Here is a 17,460-nt window from a genome sequence, read left to right as displayed (position 1 = left end):
TCGGAACAGAAAGCCTATCCCTATGCCCTTGACATTCGATATGAGTTGCTGGTAGCTGTACAAATTTGTTTTCTTGTATTCTCTCTTTGAAATCTCTCTACAAATTTTAGTTAAGCTGCTGCCTCGATGGACATTAGCAAATATTTACAGCTGAGGTTGCTCTTACTAAAATACTTCACAGACAAAAATTTTAGGTATTTAAATTGCTTCTAGTATGCCTTATTACAAGTCTCCTTAGCTGAAGTCGTGGTTCACTTACAACAAGCCACATGCACAAAAAAAAAATTAATAACCAGGAAGCAGGTGGGGACCTGGCATTAACAAAACACTGAGACCTGCTCAGCCCTTGGCAACCTATCCTAAACTATACCTGCAGGGTTATTTTTCATTTTTTACCGTTTACATTTATCTCCAGTCTGTCTGGGTAAATCACATAAAGATGGGAGCTAGCATTTAATACACAGCTGTACAAAGACTGGTCACCTGAGCCCCAATGTAGTGGAAACTCCCCAAATAAGCTCATGGATAAAATCCCAATGAAGCAGATGTGCACTATTCCAGGGGCCCCTGATGCTGAAGAGTCTGTTTTAACTGTCTGAGCAGCTGCAAACACCTACATTTTTGAAGGACACTATTATGTATACACAAAACATCAATGGCACTCCAGAGAAAGAACATAAAGCAGATGGAGAACAAACTGAATGAACAGAACTAGAGCTTGATTGATTTGATATATAAAAGAACACTGATTTATAAAAGAACAAGCTGCTATACAATTCTTTTAGCAAGGCAGACCTAAGAATCAAAGTAAAGCAACAACTTCTTTCCTGACAACTCCCTAATAAAAAATGTCAAATACTAAAAATGAGTGATACACATATTCTTATTTTATAAAGATGATATTGAATCAAATGGGGCATGTTTTAAGACTTGTATCAGTGTCCGTAGTTAACAGGTGCCTGAATGGATCAGCTGTATTTGGGGTGGGGGCAGGGGGAGCCACCACCTTTAATTTGTACATACACAAAACCAATACCGAGAAATATGTCTGAATGTATACAGAAATGGTCACACAGATGACACACAAGATCCACCTAATAACTACTGGGGAGGAGAAGAACCTCCAGGAAATTAAGCTAATTTTGCTGTTTGTACAGAATAAGCCAGCCAGAGACGGGCATGCATCAGGCTGTGCTTGTACGGGGCTCCACAAGAAAGCGCCCTGAGCCATGTCCAGGAAAGGGCTGTACGTGCAGAGGTGTTCTGCACCAGCCTTCAAAGCCTTCTGCTGTGGGTGAGCCCGGTGGGACGGCGGGATGGCGCACCTCCCGCTGCCCGACCCGCTGCGGCCGCACAGCGCAGGCGGCCTGCGGGGCCTGCGGGGCCTGCGGGGCCTGCGGGGCCTGCGGGCAGCTCCTCCGCCATGGCAGGCTGCACCCACACCGCAGGATAAACTAGCGCGAGTTTTCCAAACCTTGAAAAATTAAGTCTGTAAAAATGCTTTGCGGCCTTAACAAAGGCAGTGGGTTGAGCAAATACTGGTAGGCCGGTACCAGTTACCCCCTCAGCACTGTGAACTGTCCTCACGGTCTCAGCTCCACAGGTACCAGCACACAGACGCAGCACCCATCACCACAACTGTTTCAAACTCACAGCCTAGCTTATTTTGTGGTAATCACTTCAGGAAGATAAATATAAGAACTTTAGTCAGTAATTAGTCTTGATTTAGTCCTTCATTTTCCATTTTTTTCCCGACACAAATAAATTTTTGGTGGCCTTACGGCAGCCACCATTGTTCCTTCAATTTACTGCAGCCCAGGACCTGGGTCTCATGAACCTCCCCTTCCATCTGACCTTGCAAAAGCAATCTAGAGGATGACGTCGCAAGCAGACTTCCGAAAGTCAAAGGTGGGACTTTGTCTTACAACTACATCAGCTGTAGGACAGCCCTACAACTATATTTCTTACCTACCACATGACTGCGTTCAACTTAATACTTCTCCTCTGTGGGTAACCTGATGCAATATAATGACAGTTAAGGGTCTCCCCTTGCCTACGAAGGCACTCCATCACATTCACAAGTTTACTGCGGGGGCGGCTGCCTGTGCGCGCACACGCCTGCCGTTGGAAACAGACGACAACCCTCCGTTAGGTCTCTGACACACAGTCAGACCTATGGTTTTTTCATATTACCGAAGCCGCCTCTCCTTGCCCCTGGATCGCCTCCTGTCTCTTTAACAGGATGCCCTCTAGTGCGTGACCTGCACATGGACTTCTCCACTTTTGCCCACATTACTGCATATCAAATGCAAAATCTGTTCCAGACAGCCTAGGCAAGGCACGGTGCAGGGCCCAGCTCGAGCACTAAGGAAAGGAACTAACAAAGACAAGGGGAAAAAAAAATACCTACAAACCAACAGCACAGAACAAAAGTCTAACCTTACTGTTTCCATCTGAACAACAACCACTGGGAAATGCAAGTGACTCAAATGCAAGTACATTATTATGGCTTCTAGTTAAGTTTTCTGCATGATAAACATCTGCTGAGTTGAAACCGTAACTTCATCCCCTTCACAAACAAATTCAGTGAATCCTTTCTACTGAACTTAAACTGCAGTGTGCCAAACAAGCAGTAATGTTAACGGTCTCTGTAAATCAAGATGCAGTTTATTTTGTTCACTATAAATTAAGAACAAGACTCAAATTTCAGATCATTTCCATCTACTGCCATGCAGTGCTGGCAATCCCTCGACCAGAGGGCCCCGCATTTTAAGAACAATGTTGAGGACCCAGATCAGCCAATGTTCATCTTGCTGAACTGCAGCATTCACAGAGAGCAAACACCATAACCAAATCTGTTTGAAATGGTGTGTATTTTTGGTTTATTATTATTTTATGGTGTTCTTACACCTCTCATTAATATTAACTTTTATTCCAAACTGACGGCGTAACTTCCCGCAAAAACAACAGCTACAATGCGCAGTACAGAATTACACTAGCATGAAAGGATACTGTGCCACTATATACATGTGCACGTAATATACTGTAGATCAGATATTTTCTTTCAGTTAGCAAAGCACTTTCTGGTGTATTACTATGCTTATTATAAAGAGTATATAAGTAAGTGCATGTTAATAAGTAAACTAATGGCTGACTAAAGCATCTAGGTGATGAAATACCATGGGTGCTTCTGAAGACATTGCCCTGTACATTTAATACCAGTCTGCATGTTTAAAACACATACCCCAAATAAACTAATGCTTTCAACGAGAGAAGATACTTTTAATACCAATTTATTTTCACCTTAAAGACCAAAGGCAGATACAAATCTAAGGAAGGAGGGGGAAGGAAGAGGATGAAGCCCTTAGTTAAAAGGCAGGCTCAGATACAGCTGGTGAGGGCACAGGTATACGGCACCGCTTCCATACACAAATAGAAAACACACCCAGAGAACTGCAGAGCCCATCCCGCACAAGACACATCACTACCTGCTCTGTGGAGACAACGGGCTCCCCCTGATCCTTACACAAGGAGAAAGTTTCTGAAAGGCTAAGCCCTGGACCCCCTCTGCCGCAGCCCACGGTGCCTGTGGGGGGATGTCAGCCCCCCCGAGCACTGCCAGCCCCTTTGCTCCCAAAACAAAGGCACTGGTGAGAAAAGGCTTCGTAAAATCTCATTGCTTTCAGCATTCTTCTCCCTTAAATGATTCTCTGTCACATTAGATTAGAGAAGGAAAAGAAATGCAAAATTAAACAAGAGATTTCAGTTGGCAGGCCTCTCGTTATTCATTTACTGTTTACTATTGATTTTTGTCCCTGTGCAGAAGGATCACGTACGTGCACGCTGAAAGAGGACGACTGTGATTTACAGAGCGCTGTGTATGCAAGGGAGCACAATGGCTGGAGAGGCTCTCTGGATTATCTCTGTGCCGGTTTCGGGATTGTTGGTTTTGTTTTTTTAAACTAAGAAAGTCTCCCGTGTTCACCCTGAGCTAAACCACAAACTCCCCTGTAGCTCTAAGGGTCCACTGCAAAGATGCAAAGAGGTTGTAACCTGGAGTGGAGGATCTAAGATGCTGGGTGATCCCCAGGGTGGCAGCTGCCCTCCCAATGAACCAAGCTGCGTCAGCATTTACAGCCACCGAGCTGCCTTACAATAACCGACCAGCAGCTGCTCTCACTTGCACCAACAAACAAAATGGCCCCAAGCAGCTCCGCAGCAAAGCTGAGAGTCCAGCGGGATACAAACCCACGCACTTCTGCCATCTATAAGAGGAACTCCACCATATCTAGGGAAGAACAGATCTGTAGTGAAGATATTACAGGGTATTTATTTCAAGCCTGTATTACTAGCTCACCCAAGGGATGTAGCAAGTGATGCTGAGTAGCCCTGCACATCACTGACTCTGCACCCCAACTACAGCGCACCTGTAGGGCTGTGTATTTATAGACCTAGACCCTCAAACACAAGGGGACAGTACTATATAATTATTCAGAAACCTAAATAAAACAAACTACCTAATAAAGATGTTGTTCCAGAACCAGTCAGTGCCAGTTTGAATGTGGCCCATAGAAAAATTGGGATTTTTTGGTCTACTTGAGTTTTAGAAGACAGCAGAATATTACTTGAAACAAAACGCAATTTTCAGCTGAGTGATTTGCTGATTACTGTTTTCGGCTTATATTGTGTAAAATTCATCATGTCAGAAAGCTTCGTAAAACTGAAAATTTATCTTGCAACTTCAAGAGCTTAAAAAAACGTGTGTGAAGAGAATTGACTAGACCTCTGTAAATAGAAAAGCACCTGAGAAACTTCGCAGTTTAGGTTTAGATAAGTCAGCTTTTTTAACACACAATACTCACTAAATATCTTTATTTAAACGCTGCCTAACCTGCACTGCTATCCATTCTCAGTTCCCTGATACCTGTGATGTTCCAAACACAGGAAGGCAGCGAACGTCCAGACTTTTTTCACATTGCTGGGGGGTGTTTGGGAAATTGCCCTCTTCTACCAGGACCTAATGTCCAGGAACTCCCCCGGCAACAGAGTTGTTTCATTAAGAGTCAGCAGGTACTTTGCTGACTGCTTCAAGGAGGCCAGAACTGCAACACAGACATTCTCAAAATAATTGTGGAAAGTTAAATTCCATTTCTACCTCACAGACATCAATCTATTAGCTCAGGCTTTAAAATAAAGCAATTATCAGGCATGTACAAGTAACACCCACAAGACCCGGGATGTTCAAAGATTCCCCTCTGCTTTGGTGAGGACAAAAGGCACAGAAATAAAACTGTATCTGCTAAAAGTCAGACTGAGTTACACCTTAAGAGTTATATAAAAAAACCCTTAAGATGTATCAAAAATCAGAAAAACCAGTAAAATTACTTCAACAACATAAATAATGAGAGAGCAAAGTGACAAATAGGATACAATAGCCCTCAAAACAAACTGAATACTTATTTCACTTTTGAGTGGGAACAAAACTACTGAATGTGGAGGAAAAAAATAATAAAAAGTGCAAGAAAAGAGATATTGTGACAGGAGAAAGAGAGACATAATTCAAAGAGCTTAACATGTCAAGACATGGCTGAGTGCAAGATGAAGGGGATATACACAAACCACCTTACTGAAAGAAGTGGCATTTGAAAAAATTAAGCCCGGCATCAAGGCAGTTCTAATAAACTGATGAAACTGCCCAAACTATGCCAGAATATCTCATATTTTTATATTTAATATGCAGACCCAAGCTACTGCACTACTGACAAAGCAGAATTACATGAAACTTCAACATTTTAAAGATAACGATAAATTAAGCAACAGAGGTAAATGAAAAATTGGATAAAATGCAAAACAAATAAATCATGCTAGACCAACCAGATGTGTCTCTTTATTAAAAATAGCCAGTTTTTCAGCCAAGAAAAATGAGCAGCTCTAAACTGTCTGGATTTCAGCAAAGTGTTTGACAGTGCCATAGGAAGTTAGTTAAAACAGGAGACATGGGTAAGAGAGAAAGGAATTGGCAGAAATGGAGAAACCTGCAACTTACCTGGCAGCACTGGGCTATGAGGAGAACCCCTAGCTGCCAAATGAACCTTGTTGAACATTTTCATTACCAAAACCAGAAGGGTACAAAAGGTGGCTGGTATGAGCTGCCAGAGAAGCTGGACCAAAGTTAATGGTGCAGAGGGCAAGGGACCAGCAAGGGCTTCTGCTCACAGCTGACCAGCTGGTGTGACAGGTCCACACCTACTACGTGACCACATACTGTTGTGCTCCACCAAGGAGATACCAACACAAACCCAGGCAGTTTCAACCGTATGACTACATATCTTTCCAGTGCAAGGCAAGAAAGATTAATTAACTATATAAAGCAGTTAACAAAGCCTTACCTTAGCATACGATGCACAACACCGGTTACACAATTACAAAACGGGCAGAAAACTGAAGTAGACTATTACTAGTATGACCAAGGACATCCAGCCATTTCAGGAGAGCAGGCTAGAACAGCCGAACAGACTCAACCTCATAAGGGGAGGACAAACAGGGAAGACCCCACGTGAGTACGCTGGGAACCGGTCCCCATGGCAGTGGTGCGGTTCCTGAAGGTAAAAGAGTGAGCTGCCATGAGCATGAACATGTGCAAGCCAGCCACAAGCACAACTGGGCTGGAGTAAGAGCAAGGTTTCTATCCATCAAGAGTCATCAAGTTCTGGAAAAATCTTTCAGTGCGGTGGTTTATGGGAAGATAACATAAAGATGACCAAGGACTGGAGTCAGGGACCCAGAGAGCCCTGTCCATCTCTCCAGCCCCACACAGCACAGCTCCTACCTACCCCTCACACGAGGCAGGGGAGCTACACTACGACATCAAGGGTGAAAACCCTGGCTCCCGTATAGCCACTGACAAAATGCCCTCAACTGTAACACAGGCCAAATGCTCACTCACCAGGTCCAGGGAAATCTTGCAGTCTGGGCATCTTCAGAAGTCCTGGAGCTAATGAGAGCTCCTCATGGCTTGTGTTTCCCCAAGACTACATGGCTTTTGGGGCTGCTCCTAACACAGCTGTGATCAGCACTATAACTGATAACCACAGAGTCCTGGACAACAATTTCTGGAAGGAAATCCAAGTTAGGAATATGTAGAGCAATATTTATTGCTGGGTTTTTTTCTTGTGTTTGTATCACTCATCCTTTGTTCTGACCCAAAGAGCTGAACAGACAGACACTGGGACCAGAAGGCACTTCTATGCCACCCAACACAGCAGCCTACTCTGAGCAGGCAGGTAAATCCATGAAGTTTAAGCAGTATCGAGGGGACACTTCTGGCTCCTGAAAGCTGTAGGTCTGCATCAGTGCAGCCCTGCAAAAGGCCTCCTCAGCTCCTTCTCTCAGCAGGGAGGGCTCATCAGCTCAGCTGCAGCATCACGCTGCTGCACAAAATCAGCTTCTGCTCGAGAAGTGGCTTGAGTAGCACTCTGTCCCCTTGTCCCCTGCACAGGGTATGACAGGCCAGCTGCACACCTTCTCCTACTGCGGTCTGGTTTAACCTTCTCTCCGAAAACTGAGGAAACTACTAGCCTGGGACTCTTAAGACGAGATTTGTATAAAACATACCAGCTGGCTAGGCTGCTATCAAGTTCACTTCGGCATTAAAAATAGCAAGAGAAATTTCACATGGAAGATTAAGTGCATTAGCGGATCATATAACCTTGCTCGAGACAAAGCCACGCTGTAAACAATTTTCAGTCCTCAGCATGAAAGATAAAGGCAGTGCCAAGAAAACATTTAGTTATGTGAAGATCAATATCTATGACACTCCCAGGTCACAAGCGTATTTTCTTGAGAAATAAATGGCAGCCTTACAACACAAAATGACAATGATAACATTTCTTGCGCTTTAAATCTGATATCTGAGTGTCTTGCCACTAAGCACAAGACCTAACATATCAACCCAACAGGCTTGACATTTAATAAGCCAAGTTTATTTCTAGAAAGTGAGCTGGAAATTAAATCTCATGGTTGAAGTTGGCACACGGTGCAGAAGAGGAATCTTACGATGGCTGCATTTCATTTTTGCCCTATAGCTTTCATCCTTCTAATTGGTATATTTAAGTGCACTTAATCACTTAAGCATTGAATCTACCACAGTGATAAATCTCCAGTTTAGACCCCACAATAATATATCTTTGTCTTCTCTCAGCAGCTGGCGAGATTTGATTTGGACTTAGAATTTAGGTCCTTTTCTCAGGCTTAACAGTAACAACTTGTTTGTTCTGCCTGCTGAAAGCACGATATTAACTCTTGTCTTTAAATGTATTATCGTTGCTTAAGCTTAGTGTTCTCAGTGTTAAAATTGGTTGCCCTTCTGCAGTGCCCAACTAAGAAACACACAGACAAAAAAAGATCTAATTAGCCTGTGCTGGGAGTTTACAAAGCAACTTTCACTCATTAGTATTTACACAGCATCACTGGTCCGCATGACACTTCACAGGCATGAGGACGAGATGGAGTTTATAACACAATCTTTCAATAGATGCCTCCAGCGCCACAAAGAGCTAATTGAAAAACAGGTGGAAGGGCCTTCAGACACCCCCTTTAACAGCCAACAGAGGAGTAACATCCCAGCAAGCAGCTCATGGTTTGGCCACAGGACCAAGCCAGGTTTTAGCTTAAATTCTTTGACAAATGCCCTAAATGCGTTCCTGAAGTAGCTCCGGTAAAAACCAGTAACAACTAGATGTGACCATCAAATTACAAGAGGGGAAACTGCCTTCGGACCAAATTGGCTGGGGACTCTATCCCCAGTTTTGTTACCGGTTTCCCACAGTACCCTGGTAAACTACTTAGGCCCCAGTTGTTCAGAATTCATGCATATTACTTACGCTTGCAGCAAGCCCCTGGACCCATGCTTGCGGAACAAACCATGCCATTAAAGACTTGCAGGATCAGGGTCTCACTTCCCTGTGCCTTAGTTCTCCCTGTACAGTTCAACGTAACTCTGGGTTGTACTCAAAATACCAAAAAATACCTGGAGCAGGGCCTTATTTTGTTAAATACAAACTACCTTCTTCAACAACTAGCCTTGCTACAAAAAAGCTGAATCCTGACTTGTTGCGGCTGCTGCACAAAAGACTGCATCTTCATCTTTTTCTGACGGTGCTGTTCATTTCTGTAGATTGTAGTCCAGAAGAAACTGCTCAGTCACCCAAAGTTAAGTCACCACTTCAGCGGGTTTGTTTGCTTTACCACTTGCCAACAAGCCAAATTAACTCTCCCTGAAGCGCAGAGCTTGCCAGCTGACCAAGCTACACGCACAGCCTTGGCCTCGGTGGGGACAGTGGCCCGGCACGTGCACAGAAGACCTGGCACATCCAGGGACTACCGGAGCCTCTGCGCTTGCAGAATGTGCCTGCACACCCTCAGAAATTGCTTCCAGCTGGCTGCTGGTTTGGTTGGGGTTTTTTGTTAAAATCTCAGCATGATAGTGTTTTTGCTAGTCAGCTCTCCTGTTTAGCATGGGCCGTTAGATTTCAGTCCCAGTTCCCCCACTACTGAGCTCAGCAGTCCTCATCACGCTGACACTCTTAATACCACGATAGCCAAAGCTGCAAAGCCAGAGAGAGCATCACTCGCCATATAGCAGCTGGGTTCAAACACGTAAATCTCCAAATCTTTTAAAACATACTTTGTATGTGAATTCCTCTGGATTCAGCTTGTAGCCACCCATTTTTGTGAGATTTGTCTCTCCTGTATTAAAGACTACTTTAGAACCTGCTGGTTTGTTCCCACCGTATACTTTACAGTGCATGCAACCACCTCTCAATTCTTTGTTTCTATTAAAGTGAGGGCACTGCACGCAGCATCTCTCACAGCCAGGCTGCTGCTTCAGACCACTGATAATTTTGCCTCAATTCTGCCAAGCGTAATGCATGCATTTTAATTCCAAATATTTGGGAGTATGTTTGTCAACTAGATTAAGGCTCTTACTCCTCCTTAGCTACCATCAGGGTGCTTCTGTAGCTCCTCTGTGATCAGTCAAACAGTTTGAGCTTCCTTACGCTGGCAATGTGTTTTTGCTAGACTCCGCGTAGCTCCTCTCAGAAATGTTGCAGTTTTCAGAATCCATTTTAAAACACCGGCATATCGTTGCCCCCCAAATCCCTGTTTTATCCAACATCATCATCCTAATTCCTGTTAGGTGCTGCTCTCAAGGTAGACTTCACGTCCTTCTGTCTTTCACTTAACGGAGAGCAGCTTTGGCACAGAAATACGTATTTCTCCCTCTTTTCAGTCTTGTAGGCACTGACACCACTTAGCACTACTTGTGTCTTTCACAAACGCATATTTATGATCTGGAGTTCTGCATTTGCTTTGTTTACACAATAAACACCTTGTAAATTAAACAAATTTAGAAAAAAATCTATTTTAATTTTTTCCTTTAATTTAGAATTGTAGTATCCTCGTGGCCTCCCAGACAATTAGGACCCATGACCTCTGTGAACAACGGGGCTTATGTTCTTTTGGGCTAAATTTATCCGGGCACTCAGCAGATGCTTTGGGAAAATCCCACTACACATACGCAGTTTTAGGAGCACTTCTGAAGATTTTCATCAGCACATGGAGGACGTTAGGCTTCAGTTAGAAGCTGGCAGTACAACTCCATGGCTGCGTATCAGCCAGTGTTACAGTAAGCTCACTCAAGATTTTATCAAATATTATTTTGAAGGCTCTGGCTTACACACTTCCCCTGAAATACTGGCTGCAAATCTTCTAGAGCTTTTGTAGTATGAAAGTCAGTTTCTTAAAGAAGTATTTTCTGAAAACTTTGCATTTGCTACAAATGCTACAATTTCCTTCATTTGATGCTGACTGAAAAATTAAGCTCAATCAAAAAATCAAAATTCGTGGAGAAATGACAAAATTCATAGAAAACAAGTATCGTTGTACACTGCATCCATCAGGAATTGATCTAACAAGTTTTGTTAGCGCCTTCCCCCCCTCTCCCCAAGAACCCCAAGTTTCATCTATAAAGATTTTTGTCAAAAATAACACACTACTTTCATGACCATCATATTCTTTTCCATAAAAATTAAAGGGAGAGTTTCCGTGCTGAAAATGCACATGCTTAAAACGGTTAAAATCTGTTTTAAAACAGCCTCTAGAATGTTAGTCTATATCCAGGTAACAACTAATTTTTTGCAAAACTCAAAAAGGCAGATCTCTAACACCCAAACCCTGTCTGGAGGCTCAGCAGCCACTACGAATGCTTCATGGTGCTGTAACTGATGCAACTGAAGACAGAGGTTAACAGTAAACAAAACACTGTTTACTTTAATTCCATTAGAGCTGCAGAAAACTTAGGAAAGGCTTCATTTACATTCTGAGAAATGCAAAAATTAAGTCATATGGGGTCAGTGGGCAAACTATGTACCTGTAACTGATTCTGTGAAATCCATATGGAGAATTAATGTTGACCTTGCCTGAAGTGGTCATGTATTTAAAATTTTACTTTCAAGTTCTTACCAAAAAAAAAAAAAAGAAAAAAGAAAAATCTACGCTGTACTTGCAGAGAGTTAAGAGTTTTTCCGTTTCCTTTTGGTAGTATCAGAGTTTTGCCCCAGGTTTTCCATGAACACACCACCACACTGACTTCTGTAGTTTACAAAGCAGACACTTACAGGGAAACCCATCACAATGATGGGACATGACCTTGAAAGAGGGCCAAACAACTACGAGCAAGTCCGCAAACGTAAATGTAATTGTCCTTCAGTATTTCTCAAACAAACGAAGCTGTTCACTCATTTTTAATCCATTTTGTGTCTTCAGAGAGGTTCTTGGATGAACAGCAAGCATTAGAACAGGTTGCCCAGGGACGCAGTGGAATCACCATCCCTGGAAGTGTTTAAAAAACAGGTAGATGAGATGCTCAGGGACATGGGTTAGTGATGGACTTGGCAGTGGTGGGTTAACAGTCGGACCTGATGATCTTAAAGGTCTTTTCCAACCTACATGACTCTAAGATTCTAAGGGAAAGTGCTGTTATCATAATCTTACAGGGAACAGAGAGGACTTCTGCTGTGTCCTCCTGCCCATGTGTGCCCACACCCTGACTGAGTAACCTGGTGTTGGCCAGCACTGCAAGCGTTGATGCACATCAGCCTCTTCCTTCCCCTCTCCAGACGGCTGGCACCGTGCACGGCATTTCAGGCTGTGGGCTTTAAGAAAAGCCTATTCCATGGTCACAAATCCCCCACTATTTAAAATCCTAGGTAATAACTTGAGGAGCAACGTCACAATAATAATAATGAAATCATAATGAAGAAAGACACCGTGCTCCTCAGAACACAACTTTGTCACAACCACCAGCTCCTCACCAAGGTGACGTGGGCTTCCTCCTCCAGCTCTGGTTCTCTCGGCCCCAGCAGGACCTTGCTCGTTTTCATGCTGTAGGTTTCTAGCCCTCCCTTTCTCTCGATGTTCAACTGGAAACAGTACGTGGCCGCGCTGCGGTGCAGCTGAAGTGGGATGTCCCGCAGAAAGCTTTTTACAGACACCAACAGAGCTAGACTCAACCCTGAGCTCATACCCATACCTTTATTATTCACACCTTTAGGAAACCATTTTTTTCTGGTTTCTCCTACCCTCAGCAACCCAAAGGCTTCCCCGCTGCCTGCCTCATCACAACGCAGTTGCACTTACTGCTCTGGTTATTAAATCTTTCTCTTGCACTTTGAAAGGATAAATAAAATAATCAGAAACTGTTTAACTTCTGGGACTCTCTCCTTCTTAAGATATGACTAGAAAACCAAACGTAAGAAAAACAAGCAGGGTAGCACATTTTTGGAAGAGGTGTGCCTTAGTTCAGTTTAATGTGGCATTCAGAAATTGTGCAAGTGCCAACATGGGAGGAAATACAGCATGTTACATAAAATAATCATGTTTATTCTAATTATTTTGGAGTAAGATTATAACACCTGCTTCCTCAACTACTTATTCTGTATTAAATAAAATAAAATCTGGCATATTAAGTCTCGTCTCTTGGTATGGTACAGTTATAATCATCCAAAGATTGCTACTGATAAAGGATTGTAAGGTTAGATTTGCACATCGAGCTTCAGCAAAATGAAAAAAAACCAAAACCCTGAAACACCACAATCAGTTTTAACATCAATATTTTTATGTGACAGGCTAGATTTCCCTTTGATTATATCACAGTAATGTACTCCACTGAGGATACTGAAATTACATTTGCCCCAACAGCGAGGACTTTCAAGCCTGGAAGCCCAATGAAACACACATGATGTCTGACTTCCACTACCAGAGCTACCCAAGGCTCAGGGTGTGCACACCTGTACAACATTAAAAAGGGGGGGGGGGGGGGAAGACCCCACACTTCACCTTAATAAAACCTCCCACTACAAGTGACCACTGGACTATCTGATGAAACTCTCCGTACCTACCCCGACCACCACCGTTGCACAGCCCGCTGCCCAAGTCCTGGCTGAAATCCCATTTCGGGCCACACGAACACCAGGGACTTGCGTTTTGCCAGCTGATTTGAAGACTTGCAGACATGGGAAACCCAAAGGTTCCTTTAGCAGCCAGTCCATGGTTTGTTAAACGTTAATGCCCGATTATGACTAAACAGAGTTTGCCCTATTGCTTCCAGTTGTCAATTCTTACTATTTTTTTAATGGTTAAAAGGCTATTTATTTCTCCCCCATGGTAACACCTCCTCACTGCACCCAAGCCACCTCCCAAGCAAAATCTCTTCTTCTGATGCTTCCCTCCAGCCGTTAAATAATTTTTCCACTACCTTCTCCAACTTGTCAACTTCCTTTTAAAACCACTGACATCAGGCATGGGAAAACAAAAATTATACAGCAGCATGAAGTGCTAGTCCTACTGGCAGGTACTCTCCCTTACATGCCACACTAGTCCTTCATATCACAGCAGCCCACTGTGGACTCAGGTTAAGGTGTTTGATCTAAATATCTAAAACCTTCCTAAATCACTATTTCACAAGGTGCAAATCGTACCTGCAGAACTGCATTTCTCTTACCAGCTGTCTAAGCCTGCGTCTGCGAAAACCAGTTTGTTTGACCTCAACTCACCAAGAGATCCAACTTGTTCTAGGAAAATGCCTGGTCATTGTTTCTAATCACCTTATTATTTCTTTACGTCCCACAGAAGTTTTATTAGAGAGATTTATACTTTTATTTTCACATCGCTGAGATGCATTTGATTAGTATCCCATCTGGGGCCAGCTGCTGTGGTAGTTCATGACCAACCTTAAACCAATGACAGCATCCTATTGTGATTGATTTGGAGAAAAAAAAATAATCCACAATAAGTCAGATCATCTTTAATCCATTCACAAAAGCTTTGAAAAGCAAACCAAAACAACCTCATGTTATTGCCAGTGCTGATTTTTTAATAAACCCCATTTAGGAACAGATGATGCATAAAGGCCATATTGTGCCTATTGTTCTCCCCTGGTAGCTCATTTTCATCACGCACTTTGGGACTTACTGGTAATTTCTTCAGTCTTTTTAACCCCCTCAATGCTTAGAACACACAGCTGTGAAAATCTCTCCCATTTACAGACTTCATACTGTCATTTTACTTCCATTTTGGGACATTTCAATGAAAACCAAGATGACTCAGCTGAAGACGGCTGGAGTAGTATTTCAAATGAGAACTACATCGAGAATTAGTTCATCGAAACTCAGGAAAAAATCAGAAGGGTTTGATTAGGTATCAGATGGGTGCCTGTGATTTTTTTCCAATAGCGAAAATGATAATATAAAGCATTCTGACATTTTTGCTTCACAACCATGGCCTGCAATGTTTACCAGGAACATTAACATTATATAAATTGTTAAGAACTCAAGCAACAAGAATTACATACTGTTCTAATCAGCATATGGCAATGTCAAAAGAAACAAGATACTTGTTCAAAGACATATTGAGAAAATTTGACCAAAACTGTACTTAAAAGTCATTTTTAATTGCATTTACGCTTAAAGTGAAAATTGCAGTATGCTGAACCTTTTTTTTTTAATTCTTCTTTGATGCTAGACTTGCCAAAGACTTATCAAATGAGAACAGGCCAGAAAGACAGGTGAAGAGCGCTCAGATAATGTTCAGCTTCCCAGCAGCAGGCATGCCACATGCGTTACATCTCATCTGCCTCCCAAACAAATAACCTTCTCCAAGGTGGGGGTAAAAATTAAATGATCATAGAAATCAGGAAGGAAAAATAAGCAATTCCAAAACAAAGTCACAGCAGCCCAATTCAGACTGGCTAACACTACGTACGTTACTGCTGATTCAGTGCAGCAGCAGCGTACTTCCTTAGTGAGTCTTAACAGCCAATGCAAAGACTATTGCAACAGTGACAACCTTCCAGCAGACTTGTATGCTTACTATTTATTACAACGCAGAAGAATAAGCTGATAGCTAGTTTTCATCAGAAACATAATAAAAGTTGTAATCCTGTTAAAAAAACACTCGAGTGTAACATAAATTGTACAGGCAAAGATATTAATTCCACTCCATATACTCCTCAAATCCAAACATATTCCCCGTAACAACCAAGGTCCTTTCTCACCCTTCAAAAAACCAAAGAGTTTTCCACCAATATAATTTTCCTTTGGAACCCCTGAAAGCCACATAAACTGCAAACCTGCTCCTAAGAAAGCTCCCAGAAAGAACGAAGTGCCCTGCAACTGAAGACGGGTCTTTATTTACATACTCGGTCTACATCAAAGATAACCCTGTTATAGAAATGCATTGAGACCAGGCGCATACGAGATGTAAATTAATTTTGGCTGTTGCTGACTTAGGCTTGTGAATTGAAGAAGCCACACGTTTTTGCTCAAGCCTCTGAAATTCCCAGTCAGAAGCACAAAGCATGACATTGTGGGGGGAAGCAGCAGTTTTGCTATTTATCATTTACGCGTTCAGTACTTGGAAATCAAACACTTTTTTTTTTATTATTATTATTTTTTCTCAGCGAGCTTGCCAGTCAAAAGTCAAGACGCTGACTCCCTTAGCAAAAGCCCTGCGTGAAACACAGCTCCCGAAAACAGCAAGCCTCGGCCAGGGCATGGGCCACAGTGTGCCCCATACCGCTTCGGTCACCCCTTCACCTGTACGCGGTGTGAAGGAGACAGAGAAGCTTCTCCAGTGCCTCCCAGCCCTCCCAGCCCGGCAGGCAGAGCGCGGTGCGCTGGCACAGGGACCAAGCAGAGGGGTTTGCAGCATCCCTCGGGTAAGTGGCTCCAGCAGGGAGGGCAAGCAGGAGGGAGCGGTGGCCCACCGGCGGGTCACCTCGCTGCACGCCACAGGGACCCTCTGGGTGCCGCCGGGGCACCCACCGCCCGCTCCTGCCGCAGCACAACTACTTGAAGGCTCCCACGCCGGGAGGGAGCCCCCGGCTGAGCTCTCCGGGCGCTCGCGGGCCCTCCCAGACCGAGTAACAGTGCCTCGCGAGTTACCGTTGCCCACGCCAGCCCCTCACAAACCCCCCGCACCAGCACCCAAGGGGCTGCGGGAAGGCGCAAACGCCCAGAGCACCGCGGCTGCCCCCCGGCACCCCCTGCACCCCCCAGGCGGGCGCGTTTCGGGGAAGGGGGGACACCCCTCCCCTACCCCCGGCCTTAACGGGACGGGACAGCCGAGCGCCTCCGCGCCCCACCGCGGGTTTTACGCCGATCGCGGAGAAGGCGGAGGCGGTGGGGTACGGGGTAGCCGAGAGAGCAGCAGAGGTGCAGCCCCCCCGGGGACAGGGGAAGGGGCGGGAGGAGAGCACGGGGGGAGGATCGCACCCTACCTGTGGTTAAATTGTCATTGATCTTCAGGGGCACCCTCAAGATGTACACCAGGAAGAGCATGATGAAGAACCACAGCGTCCAGAGGTAAGTCCAGGACCAGACGATACAAGACTTCAGCTGTTCCAAAAAGCCCGTCCCAGCTTCAGCCATGTTTTTGGAGGAGGGGAAAAAGAAGAAAAAAAAAAAAAGAGAGAGAGAGAGAGAGGGGAAAAAAAAAAAAAAAGCGCACACAAAACCAACCCAAACCCTGCTCTCTGCTGCCACAACCTCCCAGCGTGTATTTGCGGGCTGATTCACGCCTCCCCGCGCCGGCTCTGCCCACCCCGCCGCACGCCCCGCCCGCCGCGGGGAGCGGCCGCGCCGCCGCTGGGCCCCCCGGCGCTACCGCCCCCCCGGCGCTACCGGCCCCCCGGCGCTGCCGGCCCCCCCAGCGCCCCCCTCCGCGGTCCGGCCCGCTGGGACGCGCCGCTGCGCGCTCCCCGCCGCTGCGGCGGGGCGGGTGGGGTGTCAGGCACAGCCGCGCTCCATTGTAACTCGCCCCCGCCCCACTCCTGCCGCCGAGGGGCGGGCAAGGGAGAGCGGAGCCCAGAAACTTCCCCCGGCGGCCCCCAAATCTCGGGGG

At 44.7% G+C, this 17,460-nt stretch overlaps 1 protein-coding gene across 6 annotated transcripts in view; it reads right to left on the bottom strand.

Annotated features, from left to right (window-relative positions):
- ST7 (suppression of tumorigenicity 7) overlaps window positions 1-17,193 on the bottom strand; it is a 151,791-nt gene extending 134,598 nt beyond the window's left edge. For 2 of the 6 annotated variants that reach the window (XR_005828289.1, XM_040596992.1), the window contains exon 1: window positions 16,838-17,193. Coding sequence is in view for 4 of the 6 variants with exons in the window: in XM_040596992.1 (XP_040452926.1) it covers window positions 16,838-16,988 (151 nt within the window). In the remaining 2 variants the exon portion in view is untranslated. The remainder of the gene's footprint in view (window positions 1-16,837) is intronic. The other 4 variants (XM_040596987.1, XM_040596991.1, XR_005828290.1 and 1 more) reach the window with 3 other exon arrangements.
- Between the last annotated feature and the right edge of the window lie 267 nt (window positions 17,194-17,460).

Source organism: Falco naumanni, chromosome 5 (assembly GCF_017639655.2).
Source record: "Falco naumanni isolate bFalNau1 chromosome 5, bFalNau1.pat, whole genome shotgun sequence".
NCBI lineage: Eukaryota > Metazoa > Chordata > Aves > Falconiformes > Falconidae > Falco > Falco naumanni.
This window is presented reverse-complemented; position numbering and strand designations above follow the sequence as displayed.